This window comes from Cynocephalus volans, chromosome 5 (genome assembly GCF_027409185.1).
Source record: "Cynocephalus volans isolate mCynVol1 chromosome 5, mCynVol1.pri, whole genome shotgun sequence".
Lineage (NCBI taxonomy): Eukaryota > Metazoa > Chordata > Mammalia > Dermoptera > Cynocephalidae > Cynocephalus > Cynocephalus volans.
The window spans coordinates 62991536-63008428 of NC_084464.1; the positions used below are offsets into that span (position 1 = coordinate 62991536).

Here is a 16893-nt window from a genome sequence, read left to right on the forward strand (position 1 = left end):
TTAGTACTAAGTTATTTCAGTTACTGTTAAAATCAAGAGGCTTGCTGAATTATGATATGGTAACTATAAACTCCTTAAGGGTGGGAATTATGTTTTTCTAGACTTTGTAGAAATTCAACAATAGCTTGTTGAATGCATGAATGAATTTATTTACACATGCACTATTCATGAATTAGGCAATATAATATTTTACTCATTTTGTGTTTCAAAACTTAAGAATCAGAGAGGCTAATTGGCTTGTTGCAGGTTCCAGTACTACTTAGGCAGAGGCAGGTCTCAGCTTTCTGACTTTCAACCCAGTGTGATCACAAACCAGTATAACACTTAGAATTAAGAAAAGGGAAAAGGACTCATATGAGTTTATAACCTACATAATTGTAAGCTTACATTTCATACCTGAAAATCCTGGAAAAATTATTACATAATGGATTACAAGAATGGCTATGAATAATGTTAGATATTGCTAAATGAGGAGAAAGGATAAGTTCATATTGACTGCAGTCTTCTATACTCACAAATAACCTGGACAAATGTGGTATATCACAAAAGGTTGAAGAGTCCACAGAAGACTTCTATTTCTAACAATGATAGACTAGATAATTTGGATCAGCCCTCTTGCTTAGGCGAGAGCTGTGTGTGTGTGTGTGTGTGTGTGTGTGTGTATTGGTGTTCGAAGGTGCTGAACAATTACTAATATGTGAAGAATAACTGAGCAAGAAACAGGAGAACATTAGAAACCAGAGAGATGAGCCTGACATATGGGGCCATTTTTCGCATGGGCTCATTTCTGACTCCAGAAGAAGCACCTGTGAGGGCAGACATTGGAATCTATGACCTGTCAAAGGAAGAAGCACCGGGTAAGCCCTCTGTGCTTTAGTTCATAAGTGGCTTATCCTTGAAGGAACAACTGTCTGGTTTTGAGTTATTTCAGTCCCTAAATTATCTCAGTTTCACAAATCAGATTAAGGCAATCTTGGATTCTAAAGCCTTCGGGTGACTGGAAGAAGCAAATATAGGCCGGCCCGTGGCTCACTCGGTAGAGTGCGGTACTGATAACACCAAGGCCATGGGTTCGGATCCTATATAGGGATGGCCGGTTTGCTCACTGGCTGAGCGTGGTGCTGACTGGAAGAAGCAAATATAAATTCTCTGAAGTTAGCATCATTCTAAGCTTCAAATTATTTCTACAAACAATTCAAAAAATATAATATATGGCACTCCCTCACAAAAACAATATTAATAATATAGTGTCCAGAAACAAGGCAAGATAACATGAAGAAAAATACCCGACACAATAGACAATAGAATAGGTCCATAGGATCTTCAAATACTGGTGGCATCAAAGTAAAACTTTAAAAAAAACTATGTTTACTGTGTTTAAGGAGATAAAAAATAAGATTGAGAATTTTAGCAAAGAACAAGAAACAAACCAAAAAGTCTACTTCAGTTTTGAAAAATCACATTAGCAGAATAAAAGAGAAAAATGACGTTCTGAAAAGCATTTGATAAATTAATCTATTATGATTTAAAAATAAAACTCTTAATAGAGAATAAAAAGGAATTTCCGGGCCGGCCCGTGGCTCACTCGGTAGAGTGCGGTGCTGATAGCGCCAAGGCCCCGGGTTCGGATCCCTTAAAAAAAAAAAAAAAAAAAAAAAAAAAAAAAAAAAGGAATTTCCTCAATCTGATAAAGGTTATCTACCAAAAATCTACTGCAAATAGTATAGTTAGTGATGAAATGTCAAAAGTGTACTTCTGGAGACTAGGAACAGGGCAAGACCATTGTCACCCCTGCTGTTCAGCATTGTTCTGGAGGTCCTAGCTACAGCAGTGAAATGGAGAGGGACATAGAAAAGTATAAGGATTGAAGAGGAAGAAATAAAACTGTCATTATCTAAAATGAATAATTGCCTATGTAGAAAATAAAAAAGAATATACATTCTACATTAGTAAAGTCAATATACAAATGGCAACAAATAAAAAATAAAGTTAAAAAACCATTTACCATAGCATCAAAAAATTAAATTCATAGGAATTAAAATGTATGTCATGCCTAAAACATTATTGAGAAAAAATTAAGGACCTGAATAAATGAAGAGACATTTCATATTCATTGATTAGAAAATTCTATATTATAAAAATATTTCCCCAAATTGATCTGTAGTTTCAAAGCAATTGCAGTCAAAATCCCAAAGTGTTTTTATTTTTACGGAGCTTGACAAATTGATTCTATAATTTATGTGGTGATGCAAAGCACCGAGAGTCGCCGACACTCTTGGAGAAGAACAAGATTGGTGGATTTGCTTAACAAAATATTACAATATACTATAAAGTCACAGTAATTAAAACAATATGGTATTGGTGCAAGGATAAACCTTAAGTCAGTAAAATGATCATTGCAGATAAGATCCATCAATGGATTCTGAAATTTGTGATAAAACCTTAAGGAGAAACAGGATCTTCATAGTCTCAAAGTGTCTCTCCTAAGATATTTATTAACTGCAAAGGGAAAGATGGTATCTTTAAGGGGAGAAACCCAGAAGAAACCTTTTTAATGAAGTGATCAAGGTCAACATCATCAGTAATAGGACTTATTGATATTATGAACTCCTCGATACACACTAAGAACATGATATAATTCCTGGGGTGTTTTTGCAAAAAATGCAAAAAATAAGATACATAAGGAACATTCAACAAAATAATTGATCAATACTCTTCAAAAATGTCAAGGTAATGAAAAACAAGGGTAGTCTGAGGAACTGTCAGATTAGAAGAGACTAAGGATGAATAACAACTAAATATAATGCAGGATCCTAGAATAGAAAAAGAACATTTGTAAACAACAAGTGAAATTTGAATAAGTCAGTAGTTTGTTTATTTAACAGTATTATACCATTGTTATTTTCTTTTTTTTTTTTTAAAGATGACCGGTAAGGGGATCTTAACCCTTGACTTGGTGTTGTCAGCACCACAGTCACCCAGTGAGCTAACGGGCCACCCCTATATGGGATCCGAACCCGTGGCCTTGGTGTTATCAGCACCGCACTCTCCAGACTGAGCCACGGGCCGGCCCGACCATTGTTATTTTCTTGGTTTTGATAATCGTCTATGATTACATAGGATGTTAACATTAGGAGAAGGTTGGTGAGGGATATATGAGAATTTTCTGCACTGTTTATGCAACTTTTCTGTAAATTTCAACTTACTTGAAAATGAAAACTTAGAAAACATTTTTGTTAAGTTTTAAAATAATCTTTCCCACTATGGTGAATTGTTCCCACTGTCTCTCCAACTTCCTCGGTATGTCCCTGCTGAGAACTTTGTGTTTTATTCTAAGTGTGATGAGAATCCTTTGGAGGTGTGAGAACAAAGGAATGATGTGATTTGATTTTTATTAATGATATTGTGGACATTTTGTTAAAATTTATTTTTTTATTATATGGGTATCCAATCAAAAAGTTTTGGAGACTCAGATTAGGGAATGGTATGAGAAAATTGTTTTACTAAGAAGAAACCTACTGACTTTCTTCAATAGATGAGAAATTATTATACAAATAATTTCATGGTCTGAATGACAATATCTGTGCTGAATTTGAAATATCGGAGGATTTTAATCAAGAATAAGTATGTCTGTATTAAGTCTTGTTCGAACTGGAGTTTATTCCTTAAGGGTTATGTGATCACTCTCAGTGATTTAATATAGGAAAAGTCTTATCTACAAAATAAGTTCTCAGAATCACTTTAAATTCTGTGATTTTATATTACTCTCTATTTCCTCTCTCCTTAAATTTTATTTTTAAAGTTATATACATAAATGGATTCACTTAAAAAACAAAATCTTGCATAATCATCTTAGTATCCACCAAGTTGAACATAATGTCAGCCAAGAGGTCTCACACTGGCAGCCTGTGGGCGGGATGTAGTCCACATGTGTGTTTTGTTGAATTACATGGTATTTTCAAAGAGTTGGAGTCAACATATTAAGATCTGAGGTTTAAATAGTAATCTAGATTTCTGTCTTCTCTTGAAAAACTGGAGGATCTAAGCAACATTGGGCCTACAATCCCACAAGGCAATAATCAACTGTAGTTAAGCTGGAGCAGCCTCCCTTAGGAGACCTCCCTTAGACGAGGCATGTCTTTCCCAGGCCACCAGAGTCCCCACACACATGGTTTGTTTATAGTATACAAACCCGACCTGTTTTATTTATATCATATACCTGGCCCCTGTAGGCATTTAAGTTTGGGGCATCTGGATAGATCATGATCCTTCATAATACACTCTTTTCTTCACCTTTCTAGGAATCCCCTATCCCAGAAGACAAAGGCCGCCGATTTGTCTTCTCTTATTTTCTAGCTACTGACATGATCAGTATCTTTGAACCTCCTGTTCGCAATTCTGGTATCATTGGGGGCAAGTACCTTGGCAGGACTAAAGTTGTTAAACCACACTCCACGGTGGATAACCCCATCTACTATGGCCCTGGTGACTTCTTCATTGGTGCTCTGATTGAGGGTAGGTTTAAACACAATACAGAATTTCCTACTAGCTGGGTGAATGGGTTCTTCTTAGTTGGAATTTAATTCAATAAAACCTTGTAAGAGGCAATTAGGCTGTATTCCATTTGAGATAATGCTTAATATTTTTTTATATATGATATAATGTCTTATTCTCCTTCCTTTTTAATTAAACTCTAAATTGGTTGCATTTGTTAGCTCTAGATGTTGACACTGTGCTTCCTACACACTGAGCAAACTACCACATATTAGTTTATAGAGCTATTGAAAGTTCATTACTCTGGGTCACAAATGAATATCTGTGAATTTATCATTTGAGGTTAATATTATTCTATCCTTAAAATATTATTTCATGAGAGAAACATAACCAATTTAAGTGTATTGCTACCTTCTCCCCAGTGTTTGGCCACCGGTTCGTCATCCTCGATACAGATGAATATGTTTTGAAATACATGGAAAGCAATCCTACCCAGTATTCACCAGAAGCACTCTCATCAATTCAGAACCACATCCGAAAGCAAGAAGCTCCTGCACCAAAATTGGAAAAGTAGGTTTGACTGCCTAGAGTTCAGTTTGGCTTTGGCACATGCATGATATTCAGGAAGTAGTTCTTGACAAAATGAACAAGTAATCACATTTTAAATTCAGATTTCTCTCATCAGATGGGAGTTATTAGACATAAACAGAAGGTTCCCTGGGTATCTTTTTCTCATTGCTAAATTAAATAAAAACAAGCAACCTCTGGATCTAGAAGGGACCATTGGAGGAACAGGCCCTACCGTTCCTGGTGGCTGGGCCTAGCAGAGACCTCATGGACCTTTACTCTTGAAGCCCAGGACTGGGCATGATGAGGTGGGAACACCCACCTCAGGAGCTCCATCCTCCCAAGGGTATAGTTGCCCAGAGGATGTTTTTTTCCAGGACAGATGGGCCCTGTATCTCGGGGGTGGGGTGGGGGGAGCAGCCTTCAGCAGCAGCACACACCCCACCTTCCCCAGACTTGCATGGGGGTGAGATTTGAAGTGATGGGAAGGTTTTTAAGGGCCAGAGATGAATCTGTTCTAAATATCATTAGTTGTAAAAAAAAGTCTATTTTTCTTCCTTGGGGAAAAAAAAAAAAAAAGACAATTTTGCTGGTGGTAAGCTGAAGCAAGAAGCTTTCCAGTGTCTGCTGGTATTTGCATAGATATGGGACAATTACAGAAAAAAAAATATTTTGAGAAATACTTGAATTAAATGTATACCATGAATATCAAGTGGGCACTTAATGCTTTCCAGCCACAAAACTATACTTCTCTAGTCCATTCAGCTTTCCACTCTGCTAGATGGTTACCATATTTCTTTGGTCAGAAGGCAATTTTTTTTTCACATTTTAACGTTTCTGGAATTAGGATGCATTTTTTAATTTATGGTAAATATGGATTATAATTGGTAATTTTTTCTTGCTTAGTAGTAGATAAAATAATGCTGTGTCTTTATTTTCATTTTATTTTTGTATTCATTTTATTTTAATATTTGTTTTATTTATATATTCAATAAAATAGAGCTTTTCACAACTTCTCTCCCTGAAACCTCCAGCATCTCCCCATCCTCATTCTTCTTCTTATACTACTATACTGAACACAATGAAACAAGTAGAAGGGCCCCCCAGCCATATGTACCCATGTACCAGCACCTGTACCCACATACGCTGCCTTCCTACTTGCTACCATAGATCAAGGTTTCAAAGAGTATTCCCAGGACCCCTGGAGGTTCCCAACATGCTTTTGGGGGTCTGTGAGGTCAAAACTATTCTCATAGTAATACTGAGTCATTATTTGTCTTTTTACTCTTGTTTTCACACAAGATTTCCAAAGATTACACAGTGAATGATATCACAGCAGGCTGAATACAGAAGCAGATGAAAATTCAGATGCCTTCTATTAATAAAATCGGACATTAAAGAGATTTGCAAAAATGTAAAAAATGCCAGTCTTCTCACTAAATTTTTTTTATTTGGGAAAATAGAAAATATAGTTATTTTTCATAAAAATTATGTTATTTTTGTTAACATGAAATGGGTTTATTATTGATTCTTAAATTAATATTTTCAAAATTTTCAAATATAATTTCTAATATACTAAATGGAATAGCTAAGACATAAAAATTCTTTAGGGTCCTCAATAATTTTTAAGTGTAGAAAGGTGTCCTGAGACCAAAAGGTGGAGAAATACTGCCCTAAATGAATGGTTGGTGCTTCTATCGAAAGTTAGTTCCTCCACTTGTGTATTAAACCCCATCCTCTCTCATATACTCCAGTAATTACCCCCCTCTCACACATTTATTGTTTTTTTTCTCTTTACAATCATTCCTGTTAACAAACACACATACTGTTATTTTTCTATAATAAAACAAAAGCAAAAGCAAAAACGAATCAAAACAAAACCTTCTCCTGACTCCACTTCCTCTGCTAGCTAGGGCCCCATTTCTCTGTTCCCCTTTGCACCAAATCTCCTCAAAAGAGTTGTCTGTAATTCCAGTCTAGAATTCCTTTCTTCCCATTCTCTCTTAAATCCACTCCCATCAGGTTTTTCTACCTCTCCCATTCCACTGAAACTCCTCATTAAGGAGGTTTCCTGGCATATTATCAAATCCCCATTTGACACAATGAATCATTCTGTCTTCCTTGATATACAGGCAGTTCTCCATTTGCACTGTTCTGAGATGCATGAATTTCAGTTACCACCATTTAGTAAAGTAACCCAGTTCCTCAACAGCATGGTTCAAATTCCAGTTACCACAGTTTGTTAACTGTGAGTAATTGCATAAACCACAAACTTCTCTGTGAGGTCTTTAGTTCACTAATAATGACATAAATAACAGATGTGCATCATGATCAATGACACGTCACATGTTTCAAAGTCTGTTGGTGGTTGGTCACTGTGCACCTGTTTTTTAGTTCACTCATAGAAAAGTGTGAAGCTGTGTTGCCTCCTTGTCTCAGAGTGACACACCCACATGATACTTCACAAAAATGTGTTATCAAGAGAGAATTAAACAACAAAGATAAAATTGCATCAAAGAAACAAAAAGTGATGATGCTAGAAGTGAAATTCATGTCAAACATAAATGAACTTATGGAAGAAAGAGCTGAGTGTGGGAACGTTGACACTGCCACCTTTCAAGACACTAGGTGTGCAGCTGGAGGAGCCTGGTGAAGGTAAACCCTAAATGAGGAGAGCTGTTGTAATGAAAAGGTTGAAGACATCCCAGATGCCTGAAAAAAACTTAAGATTAAAAGAACTCTTAGAGATATTTCACACTCATTAAAGAAACTCTAGAAGATATTTCATAAGATCAAAAGCAAAAATTAAAAAATGCTGGAAGCTGATGCAGACTTGAATATGACAATTCTCCAAGGCATAGAAAAGACCCTGTATCATAAATTGTACAATGAGAAGAATGCAAATGCTGTTTAAACTACTCTTGATAATTTTTTTACAAGGAAATAAAACAATTTAATTCTCAGGGTTCCAAAGCTTTAAATTCAGAGTGCTAAGCAAAAATTAGTTTAAATATTTTTTCACTTCCCTATACCTTTATAACCATCAGAGTTTTTAATGTTGTGACAAAAATGCTTGAAGAGGATATGAGTCCAAGTGTCATCTACCCATTCTGTCTTTGGCTTCTAACTCCTTTCACCTGATAATGAATCATGCTCTAAGGAAATGATTATTTGACTAATTAAGAATAATGAAAGGGGGCCGGCCCGTGGCGCACTCTGGAGAGTGCAGCGCTTGGGAGTGCAGCGGCGCTGCCGCCGCGGGTTCGGATCCTATATAGGAACAGCCGGTGGGGGCGACACCACACCAAGGGTTGCGATCCTCTTACCATTCACAAAAAGACAAAAAAAGAAAAGAATAATGAAAGGGGATCCTGAGTACTTGTCAGGCCTGAGTACTTTTTATGTCAAGTGTCAATTAGAGGATGATGAAATTTGGAGTTAGCCATTTGCTTTCTCTGAACCAGAAAATTAGAATAGTGCACAGGTAAACTGAGTATTGACTTCAACTTGAAGTTCTTAAGTTCTTTTTGGGTTTGAAGTCCTCACTGCAATATTTTGAACTCAGACTTAAGAACAACAAATATATTTGCTCAAACTCACCCTTTATAGAAAATCTACATGTGTGAATAGCATAAACACACACACGTTCATATGTATTACTTTTATTCCATTAGCATGTCCATTTGTGTTCTTCACCTTGGGGACCCTCCTCTCCTGCTCAGTGAACCTTTTAATCCTTCCTTTTCCACTTCCAGCCACTTACCCATGTAGAAGTTTCCAGATATTCTTATTTTTTCCCCCATTTTCTTTAAGCCCCAAGCTCTTACATATTTACTTTGCAGTTAGTTTCCGTTAGTTGCAAACATGAGATCAAATGATCCAATGTGAGCTTCTTCAGTTTTCCTAGCCTTCACCTTAGAATGTTTCTATACTATCTCTAATCTTCTCTTCACCTTCTTTTTTCAGTGATAAGTAGCTCCTCCTTTTTCTCAAAATTTAATTCTTCTATTTTGTGTCTGTAAACACTTCCCTCCTGACTGCTCCAGAATCCAAACACTCTTCATAAATTGCTTTCTTGAAGGTCATTGATTGTTTCCAAGTATAATGGTTTCTTCCTACTTATTCATTCAACAGACATTTGAGTTTATACCATGTACCAGACCTTAAAATAAATGCTTACGCAAATATGTGACAGAATAGGGAGCTCATAATCTTAGAGCAGGGGCAAGCTTTTTTTTTTAAAAAGTGACTTTTCTTTTCTCAGGCTGTTCCTTTCGTCTGCAGTCACTTTATTTCATTCTGCATGTCCAACCTCTCACATTCTTCAAGGCCTAGGTCAAATGCCACCTCCTTAATTTGTTGGCCTTTCCTGGCTCTCCCACTCTCTGTACCCCTCTTAAATTGTAATGGTATATTTCTCCCTTTTGTTAGTGATTTTAAAGTCTCCGTCTTAATCCCCCTCCTAGAGAGCAAGGACTTTTACTAAAGACAGAGAATCTCTATCATACTCAACAGTTTATTCCTCTCCTCTGCCAAAGCTAGCATTGAGTCTTCCAGGTCTAAAAAGTAGTTGTTAAATGTATCAATGAATATTTCTGCCAGAACTGTCAAAGGAACTTTGTTAAAAATGAATATTTGTTGTGTGTCTTCTATGCCAGGCACTAAGTGCTTTGTATGTAACAACTCATTTAGTTCTCACAACAACCTTTATGACGTTGCTTCCCTTAAAGACTTTCATTATTACAGATGAGGAAACTGAGCCACAGAGCCTTTACGTAATTTAGTCAAGATCATGCAGCCTTTAAGTGGCAAAACTGATTTTGAACCAGGTGGTCAAATTCCAGAGCCCATGCTGTTTACTACGATTTTTTCTGCTTTGTAAGAGAAAAGTACCAAGGAATCAGGGAGGTTTCAGCAAAGACTCTTGACTACCTGAAACTCTCTGGGAAAGTGACTGCCCATGCTGGGAGTGGGTTTACCTTCATTAAGGCAAAGGGCGCCCTGGGTCACAGATCAAGAGCTAAGTTCAGGGCAAGGGGTTCATGCTGAATCTTTGCAGTTGAAATGGCCAGCTCAAACACATTGCTGGTATCAGAGTTGCCTGCCATCAAAAAGAAATACTGTAGGAAAGGAAGAATAGGATTGCAGACTGTTTGCTTTTTTAAAAAATACATGAATTCCAATCCATTCCTGCTAAGTGGAGGACTTTGCCAGGTTGCTTCTAGGAAAATATTCTAAGAGCAGACTGAAATTCTGACATCCCTTTTATCTATGGGAGATTAGTCACTCTATAAAACTCACATTTACTTTTATGAAAAGTAAAGGTAGGACATTGGAGAACTTGGCACAGAATCTTCACCTAGCATGTTGGGACCTCCAGCCGCCTCTCAGCTGGCAGTCCCTATATTAAGAACAACCAGCCGGCCCCTGTGTTGCCTTGTTAACCCACGGGAACAAAACTTTGCCCTGGGACTTGCAGCTTTTGAACAGACCCTGGTTTGGACTCTGGCAATAAAGCAGGGGCTGTAATTTTAACTAGCTCTACCTTAAAAAGTACCACATGTTGCCATCTGTCTGTGAACCTACTCCATCTTGCTCAAAGGCAGCAGATGCGATGGGTATTTTCCCTGCTGGGTGAAGGGGAATGGGTAGCTGGCCTTAGGGAAGGGAGTGTTATTGTCTCTTTCCTAAAATGACTGGATGATCACATTTTAACTTTATATGCTCTATGGCTCTAACTGCTGGGAACATGTGGAAGAGTGAGGTTTGACTGCTTTCTGCCACTAAATAACTCCCTGGAAGTCATTCATGATTTAGTACGTATGATTAAGTTATACCCATCAGAGAAACATATTCTATTCATATTCTTCTATAATAAATAATGCTACAGAGCATTTAGATATTGGGGATTTTTATAATAATTTTTGTTTTTGTCTTACTATAAAAGTAACACATGTCTAGAATAACAATGTTTAGGGAGTAAAAATTTAGGTGATACAACTAGAAATAAACAAAAATATTTTGAAATTCTCATAACCCAGAGATGACTACTCCTAATATTTTGTTTTTTAATATGCATATAAAATGGAATAATTCTGTGATACTATTTTATTGGCTTTTTTCACTTGATAGTCTATCATGAACATTTCTGATATTATGAAATATTTTATAGAGCATTGATAGTTTAATTTTTTGAGTAGGTGTTACATTCACAAACAAACACATACAAAGGGTCTTCAAAAGTTCATGGAAAGATTCATATTACCTTTTAATTCCATTTTTTCATGAACTTTTTGAAGTGTGTGTGTGTGCGTTCGTGTATGTATGAAGGGACTAATGAAAAGTTTTGCTCCTTCCCCATCTTCCGCCTACCTACTTCTTACCCTCTACTCCCCATAGGTAACTACCTCCTTCCTTGGTTTTTCGAGTATCTTCTCGGAGTTTCTTTACACAATATAAGCAAATTATAATTTACTATACTTTTATTCCCCCACAATTTCTACACAAAGGTAGCACTCTATACATATTTTTGTGCCTTGAGTATCTCACTAACAATGTATCTTTCTACAGCATTATCAATGGCTGCATTATTATTCCATTGCTTGATTGTAGTTTAAATTATTTATCTAATTCTCTATTTTTTGGATATTTAGGTTGTCTCAAAACAGTCTTATAGATGTATCTTTGCATATAACATATGATTGTTTCCTTAGGACAAATTATATGAAATTATTTGCTGGGCTTTCGCTCCGTGTTTCCAAATTGTTCTTGAAAGGTTAGCAGGGGCCACTAGCAGTAAAAATTGGAAATAATTTAAAGAGAGGCTATTTGCAACAGTGAACTTTTTGAATATTATATCCAGAAAAGCAATGGTGGATTGATAGTTTCGAAGTCACAGAATGAGTGGGAATCAGTGAGAAGTGGTTGGGTATCCTTGAAAGAACATGTTGGGATGGGAGTGAGATGCAAGTTCTTGTCTTACCTCTGACATGAGATCTGCAGTAAGTCACTAGGGTCAGCAAGTCTGTTTTCTCACCACTGAAAAAGGAAAAAGTGTTTACTGAGTTTATTTGGTCCTGTTTTGTTCAAAAAGGATTTATGAAGATGAAATATGAGGGGGAGTTTTCCAGCTCTGATTTTTTCTTTTAAATTTTAAAACTGCACCTTCATTTTCTGCAAGTTCATTACTGGAGTATAAAAACGCTACTGCTTTTTGGGTGTTGATTTTATATCCTGCAACTTTGCTGAAATTGTTAATCAGCTCTAAGAGTTTTTTTGTAGAGTCTATAGGTTTTTCTCTATATAAAATCATGTCATCTGCAAACAAAGACAGTTTGACTTCATCCTTTCCAGTCTGGATCCCTTTATTTCTTTCTCTTGCCTGATTGCTCTGGCTAGTACTTCCAATACTGTGTTAAATAGGAGTAGTGAGAATGGGCATCCGTCTTGTTCCTGAAGAATTGACATTGTGAAAATGTCCATACTACCCAAAACAATCTACAGATTCAGTGCAATCCTCATCAAAACACCAATGACATTCTTCACAGAAATAGAAAAAGCAATCCTAACATTCATATGGAACAACAAAAGACCCCAAATAGCCAAAGCAATCCTGAGCAAAAAAAAAATTAATAATGTTACCCAACTTCAAATTACATTACAAAGCTATTATAACTAAAATAGCATGGTACTAACATAAAAACAGACACATGGCTGAATGGAACAGAATAGAAAACCCAGGAATCAACCCACATACTTACAGGCAACTGATCTTTGACAAAGGCAACAAGAACACACGCTGGGGAAAAGACTGCCTCTTCAATAAATGGTTCTGGGAAAACTGGACATCCAAATGTAGAAGAATGAAACTGGACCTGTACCTCTCACCATATACCAAAATCAACTCAAGATGGATTAAAGACTTAAATATAAAACCTGAAACCATAAAATTACTTAAGGAAAACACAGTGGAAACACTCTAGGAAAGTAGGACTGGGCAAAGACTTTATGAATAAGACTCCAATAGCACAAGCAACAAAAGAAAACATAAACAAATGGCATAATATCAAACTAAAAAGCTTCTTCACAGAAAAGGAAACAATCAACATAGCAGAAAGATAACCCACAGAATGGGAGAAAATATTTGCAAACTATACATCTGACAAGAGATTAATATCCAGAATATAAAAAGAACTCAAATAACTATACAGTAAAAAAACCCAAATAATCCAATTTAAAAATGGGCAAAGGAGATGAATAGACATTTTTCAAATGAAGACATACAAATGGCCAACAGGTACATGAAAAAATGCTCAGCATCACTAGTCATTAGAGAAATACAAGTCAAAACCGCATTGAGATATCATCTCACCCAGTTAGACTGGCTATTATAAAAAAGACTGAGAATAACAAATGCTGGTGAGGATGCAGGGAGAGGGGAACTCTTCTGCACTGTTGGTGGGACTGTAAATTAGCACAGCCATTATGGAAAACAGTATGGAGGTTTTTCAGACAACTACAGATAGAACTACCATAAATCCAGCAATCCCACTGCTGGGTATATACCCAAAGGAATGGAAATCATCTCGAAGGGATACCTGCACTCCCATGTTCATTGCAACTCTATTTCCAGTAGCCAAAGTATGGAACCAACGTAAGTGCCCATTGATGGATGACTGGATAAAGAAAATGTGGTATATATACACAGTGGAATACTACTCAGCCATAAAAAAGAATGAAATTCTGCCATTTGGAGCAACATGGATGAGTCTGGAGAAAATTATGTTATATGAAATAAGCCAGACAAGGAAAGAGAAATACTGCATGTTCTCACTCATAACTGGGTGGGAGGAAGGGAGGGAGGGAGGAAAGAAAAGACCAGGATAATACTTTGAACTTTCAGAAGGAGAGAACAAACCTAAGGATACTAGAGATGGTGAGGGGGTTTGGGGAGTGATAGGTCAGGTAAAGGGCATAAAGAAACATCACGATTTGTGTTAACGAATATGCTAATAATAAATAATTTAAAAAAAATTTTTTTACAGTGCACCTTCATGTTCAGAGAAAATAAAAACTGGGCTTCTACTTATTGTGGTTGTGTTTTGAAGGAATAGACATTCCTCTTCTTAATGCTCTGTGTTATGATTTCTCTTCATTTCAGTAAATGCTAAGCCTAAACTGTTCACTCCACCACACAGAGCAGTCTCTTAACTTCCATAGATAACCTTTCACAAAATTCAGCATGAATTGGAGAGGGAATTTAACTGCAAGACATTCCTGGCTGCATAGTTTTTACACACACACACACACACACACACACACACACACACACGTATATATACAAAATTTTTTTTAAACACGCAGTCATTCATTTTTAGATGAGGTAATATTAATCTGCAACAGCGGTAGGAGACAATGATGTGATTCCCACAAATACCAAATTTGGGGTTGGTGGTTTTATTAGATTTTGCTTCTTGTGGTACAGTGACTTAACAGATGGCCGGAAGGGAGGCAGTTTAAAAACTGTCCCTAATCAGGCCTTCCTGATGTGGAGGTCAGCCATCAGCCAGCCCCTGGGGGCAAGTGTTCAGTTATTGGTCAGCTCAGCGTCACAAAGTTGTTTGTCATTAGAAGCTTCACCAAGTTCAAGTGAGAACTTTGGTCACCGAGATAAGATTAGTCAAGAATAAATACCATGTTGTTATTTCCTTCCTTTCTCCACAGCAAGCAAAATGAAGAGGATCCAGGCATGCAGGAACTGGAAGCATTAATAGACACAATCCAGAAGCAACTGAAAGATTATTCATGCAAAGACAACATTAATGAGGCATTTCAAATTTATGACACGGAACATACAGGATACGTGGACAGAGAGAGATTTTTTAAAATCTGTGAATCTCTCAATGTCCCAGTTGATGACTCCTTAGTTAAGGAGGTCAGTATGAATTATTTTTCTTGGTTGATTGCAGAGTCTGGGTTGATCGAGCACCAATCTTTCTTTCCTAAAGGCATGTGTGTTTCATTTTAACTAGGGAAGATTTAGGACGTTCAAATCAGATTTCCTATTCTGTCCTGATTATGGTATTTCCCCCCGATTCTAGCATTGGCATTCTTTTCTAATCGCTGTTGCAGGGCATCTCTTTAAAGGGGCATGGAACTAGACAGCCAGAGTGGTTGGTAGACCAGCGTGTCATGTCAGGGCTGAATAAAGGCAGCAGAGATGATCCTGGAGGGGTAGCCAACTTGGGGGCGAGTCAAAGACAAGTTGATCAAGCAGGGTGGTTGGCAGCCTTTGAAACCCTTCACAGCCGATACCTACATTAGCCCATCAGTAGAGCTAGCATGGAAGAGAGTGAGACCACTGCCCAAGAGCAGTGGCATCTGCCAGTAGGGACAGCACGGCCAGCTGCAAACTGAGAAAGTGTGTGGAAACTTTTCTCCTAGAATTTTCATGAGTGAGTTGAAGAGGGAGTTTTGTGCCCTTTCTTCATGATAAACTCTTTTAGCTAGGGTTCCCCTGGAAATCAGAACAAAATCTCCTCCACAACTGTCAAAGACTCTGGCTTATCATTGAGACATTCTCACTGATTAATAACATTAAGGGTCTGTAGACCTTTTAAAAGATCTTTTAGCAAAAGATTTTCAAAAATTAAGACTCAGGAAAAGATTTTGTTTAGGGCTAAAAAGGGACTAGGTTGGAGATGAAGATGTTTTATAGACAGAAACATAGCAGAGAGTGGGGGATGGCAGATAGAGGGCTATTAGTTCATGTGGGCCGAACACCCATTTGGCTCCCCAAACCTTAGATTGACAGCTTTCCCAGCTTTTGATTTTCAGGTCATTCACACTCTCTGACATGGCGGACAGGAATGGCAGTCAGTGGGAAGTGGGACAGGAAAGGGATGGGTGAGGCAGATTTGCACCCGTCTTTTAAAGGTAACCACTGCAAATCAGTCTGTTATCAGTCACAGTTGAGTTTCAGGAGACACAGTTTGGGCAGTGACATAACTAGATTCTTCTATTAGGCTGTGATAACAGGAGATTGCTATTTTATGAGTCTTACTCCTTGTGGGCTGGGTGGACAAAGTCTTGTAATTTGAATATAAAAACAAAAGTGCTTTGAAAATGACAATGCTCTTATAAATGTGGATGTTAGTCCTGAAATCTTCAGCAGGTCATTTACTCCATCCAGCTTCAGTTTCATTAAATGTAAGATGGAGATAATGTCAGAGCTACCTACCAGGTTCACAGGATCATTTCAGAATAAACTGTGGATGTGAAAACTCTGAACTGGTTTACAAAGGCTGGGGATCATTATGCATAAGCATGCTCTGCAGTTAAGATGAAGGAAGCCCTGCAGATCTGTCTCACCTGTTCTCTTTGCTTTCTTCTGCAGCTAATCCGATTGTGCTCTCAGGGAGAAGGCAAGATTAACTACTATAACTTTGTTCGTGCTTTTTCAAACTGACCTGGCTGATGAGAGAATGCATACAACTTTTTGATGTTGGTCCTACACTTTGAAATATACCTTGTACTCTTCATAGAGGCATTTACACAGTTCTTGAAGTTGTATTTCTTTTTTGGTTCTCACATTGCACTACTACTGAAGTCAAAATTAATTGGGATCTTATAGGATCTAAGACTGGCGCCTTATTTGGGGTGGTAGCGGTATTGTGATGGTTAACTTTATCTACTTGACTGGCCCATGAGATGTCCAGATACTTGGTCAAAATTACTCTGGGTGTTTCAGTAAGGATGTTTTTGGATGAGATTAACCTTCGAATCAGTAGACAAAGTAAAGCAAATTGCCCGCCCCCCAGTGTGGGTGGGCCT

General features: G+C 37.3%; 1 protein-coding gene across 2 annotated transcripts in view; it reads left to right on the top strand.

Moving 5' to 3' along the window:
- The window catches only part of EFHC1 (EF-hand domain containing 1), a 63144-nt gene extending 46529 nt beyond the window's left edge, over positions 1–16615 (top strand). For both annotated transcript variants that reach the window (XM_063097334.1, XM_063097333.1), the window contains 4 exons: positions 4302–4515; positions 4917–5064; positions 14785–14995; positions 16457–16615. In XM_063097334.1, the coding sequence (XP_062953404.1) occupies positions 4302–4515; positions 4917–5064; positions 14785–14995; positions 16457–16528 (645 nt within the window). In that variant the 3' untranslated portion in view covers positions 16529–16615. The remainder of the gene's footprint in view (positions 1–4301; positions 4516–4916; positions 5065–14784; positions 14996–16456) is intronic.
- Positions 16616–16893: the final 278 nt, after the last annotated feature.